We start from the raw sequence: 10,166 nt of genomic DNA, 5'->3' as shown, positions 1-10,166 counted from the left end.
TCAGTGATGTCACTCATTGGTTAGGAAGGGGATTTTTGAAGCCCAACGACAGTAGTCACAATATTTTAAATGCTTCTCAAACTTCAGGCTCCTGCAGTCTATTCAGTGAAATCCTTATTCACATGCAGCGCTCTTCCTTCATTAAGCCATAATGGTCAACTAAAAAAAAAAAATTCAACTCTTATTAATATGCCAAATTATAGATTTCATGTGACATCACACCAAGGCTATTATAGTTAACTAAAACTAGCTATAACTAAAATCCGAAAATCATTTAAGTTAACTGAAACTAAATAAAGATGAAAACTAACAAATCTGTATGGTGCACTTATAAAACTAACTAAAATAGAAAAAAACAGAGAGAAAATATCCTTATTTTTAGTCTTTGACATATCCATACTGACTGGCACCTACACCCAAGTCTGGGGAGTGTAAAATGGCCTGAACTGATTGGTCAAGACTTCACACAGTGGTAGTTCTATGTCTGGAGTTGTATTCAAACATCATCTTTCAATAACTAAAATGATAAGTTAAGAGTAACCTGTTTGATTATGTTTTTAAAAATGTACAATGTTCACTTAGCCCTGACACGTATCAGAAAAAAACTAACACTAAAACTAATAAAAAGTAAACTTAAAAAGAAGCATTTTTGCAAAATAAATAATAAAACTAACAAACCAGCAGTAAGAACAAATTAAAGCTAAGTGGAAATTGAGCACAGAAAGTGAAAATGAAATAAAATATAAACTAATAAAAAAATCCAAAACTATTATAACCTTCCATCACACACTCATGGAGCTGCCCCCCCGGTGGGAAAGAATGGTTTTCTTCTTTCTATTGAGAAGAACTATCTATATTATCTCTTTGGGATTGATGTTGTCGTATACGATGAGAAGAGATACAGATTACAAAAGTTAAATAACTCGTAGCATAGATTTTAGCTGCTTACTTCTTCCCCCGCTGGAAGCCCACCATTTTGTTGTTCCAAGTATGCAATCCATAACATCCATGCCAGTAACTTTCATATTGAATGTCTTTTAACCACTTTATTAATTTTTCAGTTATTTCCATTGCTAGTGTCTAATGATATCTGCCATATTGTCTGTTCATACATTGTGACTATGACAACCAGTGGCAGGCTGTTCTGCTGTGCTATACTTTGTCAAACTGCAAATGTACATCCTGGAGAAGATGGTCAGAACAGCTCATAATGAAGAGAAAAAGACTGCAGACAGGAACTGCTTTGAATAATGGCAAAAAACAGAGCCAATACAAAGAAGCACAAGGACTTTTTTGTAAATTTGTGAATATTTTGAAGACTTTTTGTTACAGAATCTTTTTTTTTTTTTTCACGTTTAGTTTCCAAGAGATGGGAAATAGAGTTTTTGCAAAAAAAAAAAGAGTTCATGTTTACTGTCAGTTTTATTTTCTGTGTAGTCTTACTATGAAAAACAGCATGTGTAGAGCTTGACTGTGCACGACAGGGTTGATATTTTACAAGCTTTTTAATACGATAAGTCCAGGCAAGAGAAAATGGTTAAAAATAAAACAGTCCAACATTTTAATGAAAGAAAGCTGTTTCTGAAAGGATGCACTTACTGACGAGGAGACAAGACCAGGTTTTACCTCTACAGAATCCCATCAGTGAAAGAAAACTCAAAGAAGAGCAAATTAACACAGTTAGATGCTCCAAAGTTCATTCAGGGAACAACACAGTAGTGTTGAATGGACCTCTAATCCTGCCATGAAATATTAGAGATCATAATACTCTAATAATAATAATCTAATAATAATTAGATCAAAATACAGCTGCCTTTTAACATCACATCTCCAGAGCACTGACTGATGGCTTACAGTGATCCTCATATCATCAAGTAACATGAACTTGTTAATTTTAGCTATTTCTCACCTACACTTTTAATGATAAATGTCTTGCCCTTCACTTCCCAACTGGAAGCATCACTTACCCAGAAACAGGAGGTCAGCAGAGTACTGACGGGCAAAGTTGGGGATGACTTTGAAGGTGAGCAGTAGAATCTTAAAGTCAACACGTTAGTTGACTTGAAGCTAGGGAACAGGAGTGATGCGATTGCAGGATGGGGTTCTGGCAGAATTCTGGACCAGCTGAAGTTGTCAAAAGTTTGTGAGGGATTTGTGAGAGAGTGGCAGTTATCAAATGACCAGAGTGTAAACTAAAATGACGTCAGAGTTGGGTGCCAGGTGGACAAAGGCAATTAATGTTGCACAGGTGGAAGTATGCAGACTGAGTAACATTAACCTAAGAGGAAGGAGAAATTGTGAGGGAAAATTGATTTGACTAAAGGCCAGCTCAGACTACAGGAATTCAGCCAGAGTTTAGCCTGACTGCAATGTTGCAGCCCATCCTCAAAACTCGGGCACTATTTTGAGCGTCGGGAACGACAAACTGGGGTCTTGTAGAGTTACATAATTAACGACGCATCCAAGACGCCCCACAAACACGATTCAACAAGACTAGCATGCCATAATTTTTCTCATATCGTGATCTAGTTTGACACCCTGACCTGACATCAACGATCTAAATCCTGACGTCTACCAACAGGAGTGTTTGCTCTTATCTTTGCATCATTATTTACAAGATTTACCACGTTTGATCCCCTTTTATTCCCTAAGACTATTGTGCAAATTTTATTTTATTTAGGTTATTACATGCATACCTTAAGTTGTATCTGAAGGAGAGCCAGTCCACATTGTCCTCTTGATACATCCATAACTGTTATCCATAATCCAATCCATAATTGTGTTGCATTTTTCTATTTTATTTATTTATTTGTTTATTTTTTACAAACAAAAGACCACTACAATCACTTAGCACTTCTGTTGTAGGGTGATTGACACTCTTTGACCCGCCTCCCCTGTCAACCTGTGAACTTGCACTCAGTCACGGAGACAGCGGTGACACCAGCATACGGCGAGCAGTCAGGATCACTCTTGTAGTAAGGCCAGGTTGTCGGCCAAGATGGGAAAAGATTTTTGTTGTATAGTCTGACATGGTGCTGTCGTGAATGGCCAAAAAAATCATGTAGTCTGAGCCGGCCTTAAGGTGGCTTTAGTGCCAATATCAAGTCCTTTACTCTTTTGCACTGTTAAGTTTGAGAACATTTGTGAGAACCCGGATTTGATTTCTTGTAAATGTAATAAAGAGAGAGGTGGGTGGGAGGGTATAGTTAGGTTTGGTAGATAGGTAGAGATGGGTGTCGTCTACATAGCCATGTAAGTTGATGTTGAATTTACAGAAAATCTGACAGAGGGGAGGTAAATATATAATGAACAAAAGGGAACAAAGGACAGAACCCTGAGGAACACTGGTAGAAACTGGGAAAGGATGGGATTTGAACAATTTGAGTTATGAACAGGCTAGAGAGAGATATAATTCAAACCAGTGCAGTGGTGGCCTGGTGTCACAGGACCATAGTGTTTGACAGTACGTGCCATTGTCTTAGGCTTTTTTTGCCCTCCAGGCCTCAACAACAGTCAAGGGACCAACAGTAAATGGGACTTCCAGAGCTTTTGCAGACAGCCTCATGAGGGTACTAATGGAATTGCAGTCTTAAGGACATATGCACTGGCTTTATTCTTTAACAGCTGAGCTTGCTGTGTGGTAAATATTGTAACAGTGCAGTTTGAGGTAACATCTGTCATGTTTTGACTTAGTGCTATACAAAAATCATGGATTGGTTGATTGATTTAAGTGCAAGAATGAAGGCAAACAGGACCAGACAGATTAAGTTTCATAATAAAAAAAAATCTATAATAACAGAGATACAAAAAACTACTCAGTTTTATTGTTACTGGGTGCAGTATGAGTCAAAATCAGGAAAAATGAAGTTAAAGCAGCTATGTTTCCACTAGCAGCCCACAAGGATGCACACAAATTTGTAGTTAGACAAAATCCAGTGTTTATTTTGGTGTATGCACTGTAGTAAAATACAAAAAAAACAAAACCTCACTCTTTCTTTGTCCCCAAGTACTGTTTATAGGCAGTGAAAACAATGTGGAGCATAGAACATATTCTTCAAAACCAAGGGGGAAAAATGTTGTTCAGACGGTCTTGCTGAGGCCAGCATGTTATTTTCAGACATATTTTTAAGGACCTTCATTGAGCTAAAACAACCATCATTTAAAACATATACATTTTTAGATATTGACAAAATGTCTGTCTTCGTTAGAAAAACTGATGCACAATTTATATACAATCAAATTTTGACCTTAATTGTATAAAGTCCAAACATATTTGACACATTTATATAAAGCATTCAAAGCCAGAACAGATCTCTCCAGATTCTGAAATTATAGTGCAATTTTACACAAAAGATTGGTTAATATAGGCTTTAGGCCAGAAAATAAAAGTGCAATTTAGCTGTTGGAGAAAGACATCAGGACTTTGAATTTTAAAAGTGGTTAAAAGTCAGAAGTTTACCATTTTAGCTCAACACATGAAGAGGGTTTCACAGTGATGAAGACACAGTATAGTATTTGAATTTCATGATGTCTAACCAGGAAACCAACACAAAGAAATCTCCTCGTTCTAACAGTGTTTCACTCCAAACCACCATTTGTGATTATATATCAATATTATGTTCATTGAAAGTTTGAAGAAAGCAACCCCAGACAGAAGGAGAAAATGTCATCTGAAGCAAAAAATGGCCACATCAAAAATACATGAATTGTAGTTGGCATTGTTGATGCATAATATAACAAATAAATATGTATAATATCTGGATAGATTCTTTTTCAGAAGAGAGGGACAGTGCAAAGACCCAAAAATAAAAACTAAAATTCTTCATCAATACAATGCTAAAAACTAAGCACCTGAAATTTAACAAACAACCAACAGCATATTAGTTATGCTTTCCTAATGTTTTCCTGAGTTTAATCTTCTGTTTCCTCCTTTTGCTGTGCTGCTTGTCCCAAAATTGAGAACCAAAAAAAGAGAAAGAGCAGATTTGAGAAGAGCTGCTCTTGGGTAAAAGTATTTGTGTTATGAAGGGGTGACTCAGGGTTCAATGCTCGGCACCCTGCTGCTAAGCAATTACCCTTATGTAGGCCGTCTGGGGTTACAGGGAGAAGTCACTGCTGCCACACAAGAAGTGAGCATCTGCTAGGACTCGATTACAGAATACCTCTGGATATTAGCCCCTAATAAGGAATGTAGCTGAATGGCGCCGACAGTTTGACCTACCTTTGTGTTTTAATGACTGGATTTCATTCAAATCTAAATCACAATCAGAGAGTCAGTGGTAGTACACCAAATCAAAACATACACAAGCTAAATTAACTGAGGTCTTCTGTGTTCTGTTTGTCTTCATGGAGATTGTGCTGAGGAGTTGCAAAGAGTCCTGGTGCTGCTGGTGATCTTAAGCAGAGCCCATCAGCACGCCGACAGGGGGTGCGGCCTGGTTGTCAGTGGGGGAGTGCTGGTAGAAAGTGTCAGTGTGGTTGACCCGCAGCAAAGGCGGGATGGTTGAAGACCTGATGTGGAGGATCCTTGTGTCTGTTACTTCACAGTCTATCTGCATCATCACCTCGTAGTCTTTGTCTCTTATGATGCTTTCTGTAATGGAAGAAAAGAAACAGGAGTCTGTTAGTAGTCAATACATCAATAATGGCAAAGATAAACAAGGTCAAGACAGTCTGGCTGCAGACTGTACATCTCTGATGGTTCCTCCCACAGACCGTTCCCTTGAGACGCCGTCTATGTCAGAACAGAAATGCAGGAATTTTCCAATACAATGTATTTCCAGAATAAGATTGTTTTGAAACTAAACTCTATTAACAACGAAGTCTGGCAGCTACATTCATGAAATAATTACTTTGCAAACCTTACAGACTAAGCAACATTTCATAAATGTAGTAGAGAAAAAGGTCAGCGGTCTAATCCAGGATTAAATTTTGTAGCAACCCGTTTTAAAACGATGCTCTAGCTACATTAGTTTTAGCTAAAGCTAACATAGCTATGTTAGCTATAAATGTAGCCAAGTTAGCTTTAACAACCTGAGCTTTAGCAAACACAGCTAAAGCAAATGTAGATACATAGTTTACATTACGTCAGCTTACATGGCTCTGTTATCTATGTAGATTATGCAGCTACTGAAGCTACGTAATTTATATTTGCTGCGTTACAATGTTTTCATGTTGGATGAGCTTTATTCCTGTAAGCAGACTGTTTACTCGATTTTATTCAACATTTAGGGATCAGGTTTGCAGATGAGGTTTTTAACTTTGGTATCCTAACATTACCTTAACCCTTAACTGAAGTTTAATATGATTTATTACTAAAGTTTAAAGGCATTATTTCCAATCTGACACAGAGAGTGTCTCAAACGGTCTTCAGGAATAGCTGTCAGATATATATATTCTGCAGGTAGAAGGTTTGGAACAACCCCAAATTTAAAAGTTTTTACTGACTGGATATTTTCTCCCCATAACAAATTTGTTCCCCAGTTTCATAATTTTCTATGTTGTTTTTGTCTGATTCTCAATTAAATATATAGAGTTCAATGTTTTACAAATCATCAAATTCTGTTATTTAGGTTTTCCACAACATCCCGACTTTTAGTTGGGGTTGTAGAGAAGTTTGTGTATTTGCTCATTTGCCACTGGATTTATGTCATGAAAAGATATTAAAATGTTTTTACATGAATAAACAATAATGACAACTGCTTTTTATCATGGCAACAATAAAAGGCACCCCATATTGAACAAACTATGTTCAATGGTATTACAAACTATGTTCTATGGTATTACCAGAAATGTAACCAAACCACTCCTCATATGTGGTCAATGGTTTGGTACTATGATGTTGCCAATGCATTTATGCAGTTTAGACAGTGCTCTCTGTTATGGGTTGGCTGGTATTAGTTTTAAGGATAACGATTATAATAGTTCATGGGACCAATATCTGAAATCTGACATTTATGTGCTTTATGTGACAAAAGTAAAACTGTATCATCAAAAAACTCAAGAATTAAACATTAGCTCTGTCAACATGAGAAATGTCACAGTGCAACATATAACAGCAGGAAAACAGGAAGTGTTGCCTTTCAGTGGCACCGAGGCCTCACAGCTGATTGGCTAGTACTTGTGATGAACACCTAATCAGACAGCATTGTGGGGGCATTAGGCAGGAATGTGGAGAGTGAAAGCAGAGCTAGATGGGAAGACACACCTCACAATGGAGCCAATATAGCACACTTTTAAACAGATTAATTTAATCATTAGTAAAATTGAATGCTGGTGCAGATAACTATTCTTTTGACTTGGCTCGAGGCTATGTTTGGCTAATAATATGACTGAAAAATCTCTTTTTTAAATCTTGATACTTTTTCAGTATAAAATAATAGAGATTGGGGAACAGATAAACCAGGGTTTAGGTGGTGCCTCATAAATGTAAGCTAGTATATGTAGTAGGCAGATTACATATACACCGTCCTGTCCTCCTCAATTAAAGGCAAAAGCAACAAAAGTAAAAAATTAAGACTAATGTTGTTGACAAAGTATCCAAGTATAAAAAAATGCCATTAAACAAGACTAAAATGTTGTTCTTCAAACTGCCAAACTATGTTCATTACTCCTATCATGGATAGATTTTTTTTATCATAGTTGCAGCACAAAGACATGATACAAGAATATTCTGCGAGCAGAAAAAGAGAGTATTGTATGAGGCAGTGAGGGGGGGCCTGAAAAACCGCAGTGAGCTCTGGTGGAGGAAGGATAGCAGATGGAGTCCAGAGGTGAGTCATACACTGGATTTCTCCATCATAGAGATAAACAACACAGCTCTAAACAAGAGTAGGACATGCACATTTGAGAGGAGAAAAAGACAGAACTCTGGTTAAAGTGTAGGAGAAAGGATGGCAGAAGTGTGGGAGATAAAACAAGAAAAAGAGAAATCACAAAAGATGAGTAAAGATCCTTTAGGCTTTTTGTGCTCAGTGAGGGTTAAAGTAAAAAAGGAATTTTGGCAAGACTGAAGGACAGAATACGATCAGTGTTGATGAGTCAGGCTTTTGTGTTTGAGAAAAAAAAAAAAAAATCCCTGAGGCTGCAGCACGCCACAGATGGTGTACAGTGTGACGATGAGCTGAAGCTTGTTATCAAAGTCAGCCTTTGTAGGTTTGACCTACAAAGTATAATTACCCCAGCTTTATCTCAGGAGATTTAAATGTGGACAAAGATTTTGGACTTACAACATAGTTTGTGGCTCCCAAAAGCCTGACTCCTCAGCTTGGAGCAAGAGCAACCTCAAAGTGGACATGTTTGCAAAATTCATTGCTACAATGAGCTTTTATCAGCACATTGAGAAATCCATTGTGCATTTACACCAACAGACAACTACAAAACATTTCTGATCCTCTGTCTGTCAGCAAGAGTCAAATTTGTCAATAACGACCTCCATATGGAGCACACAAGCCTGACACACCAGTCTGTTAAGCGCTCTTGTATATGACCTGGAAAAGAAGCTGTAGGTGTGTTAAAAATGCCTGAAGCCACCATGAGTTGTTTAAAAAGCTGCAGCTTTTTTCCAAACACCTGTGCAAGACATCAGCTTCTTCTGCAGATTTCATCAGACGCTCACTTTGTAGGCAGAAAGAGAGCTTATCAGATGATACGGTAACAATACAATGGACATTTCTGCAGCCGGGAGACTCTACATATGTTCATATCGTTAAATAGATCAAAGACGTAACGCAGAGAATGACTTCATCTGCTGCTGAACTTCCTCTTTTGCACCTGCAGAGAAACTGGAGTTTGGCTTCAGTGTTTAAACAGACATCTCTGGAAATCATCCTTGGAGTGAGGATTTTGGTCTTTCTCATGCTATGTTCATCTCAAATTAGCCTTCTATATGGCACAAGCGGAAAATTTACTCTCTGAGTATCTTCATATAGCTTGATGAGATCATGACTAATTTTCCCTCCATGGTTCAAGGTACCCTCATTATTGCAAAGTCAAGTCTATGGATTCTGTTCACTTAAAAAAATAAACTGCTCTGACATAACCGCCACTTAGCTTACCCAATCTGTCTAAAAATAAAAAGTTCAAAAGATAGGCATCACATAGAGAAAAATGTGTGTGAATTATTCAAAAAAGTAAGCGAACAAAACAGCTGAAATGAAAAAGGAAAACTGCTTTAAGAAGTGCAACAGTGAACCAGAGGCTACAAGCCTTTGTGGTGAAAGCACCAAGAGAATTTATAGGCACATGAGTTACCAAGAGCTTTTAAAGTTTTGTCATTAGTGTTCATTTTAGTGTTAAGCATGGTTAACAACAATTATTCTACCAGTTTATCTTGAATTTATCCCATAAGTACAAAGCAAAGTCATAGAAGAGACATCACCGCACCCTCATGTTGGGGCAGCTGTGGCTCAGTAGGTAGAGTCATCTCTTAATGCAATGATTTACAAACCTCAAAACTTTTATTTCATTCACAATAGAACACAAACGACATATCGTAAGTTGAAACTGAGACATTTTACCTTTCATGAAAAATATTAGCTCATTTTGAATTTGATGGCAGCAACACATCTAAAAGTAGGGACAGGGCTGTATTTGCTGTTGTGTAGCATCCCCTCTGTACACAAATCCTGAGAGACCTGATCTGTAAATCAGTATAATATTCAAAATGGAACATTAAGAGTATTTTGAGATGCAGTTTGTCAATATTTCCAGCTGTTTTTATTAGTACCATTTAGATTTTTCAGCCTTTTGTTGCCCTGTCCCTTCTTTTTTGAGTATGCTACTTCCATCAAATTCAAAATGCACTGATATTTTGCATGAAATGTTAAAATATCTAAGTTTTAGCAGCTGATATGTTGTTTATGTTCTATTGTATAGAAAAGATGGGTTTAAGAAACTTTCAAACCATTGCATTCTGTTTTATTTGCATTTTAAACAGCGCCCAAACTTTTTTGGAATTGAGGCTGTAGTTGTGCATAGCCACCTGATAAGCAAGGGATGAATGTAAAACCCAATAACCCTGAGCTCTGATCTCCTAAATCCTATTAGTTCAGTCTTGAGTCACAGTGGACATTTTTGTAAAAGCATTCAATTTAATTCAGTTCAATTCAACCTTTATTTTCATTTCACAAAAAGTACCATGAGATTTCCCATGCATCCTGGATGAT

General features: G+C 37.2%; 1 protein-coding gene across 1 annotated transcript in view; it reads right to left on the bottom strand.

Moving 5' to 3' along the window:
* Positions 1–3,914: 3,914 nt before the first annotated feature.
* Positions 3,915–10,166, bottom strand: part of atf6 (activating transcription factor 6) — a 63,026-nt gene continuing 56,774 nt past the window's right edge. Inside the window, exon 16 of the mRNA XM_041790953.1 lies at positions 3,915–5,593. Within this exon, the coding sequence (XP_041646887.1) occupies positions 5,397–5,593 (197 nt within the window). The 3' untranslated portion in view covers positions 3,915–5,396. The remainder of the gene's footprint in view (positions 5,594–10,166) is intronic.

This window comes from Cheilinus undulatus, linkage group 7, assembly GCF_018320785.1.
Source record: "Cheilinus undulatus linkage group 7, ASM1832078v1, whole genome shotgun sequence".
Taxonomy (NCBI): domain Eukaryota; kingdom Metazoa; phylum Chordata; class Actinopteri; order Labriformes; family Labridae; genus Cheilinus; species Cheilinus undulatus.
The sequence above is the reverse complement of the archived record's forward strand: the minus strand, read 5'-3'. Positions and strand labels throughout refer to the sequence as shown.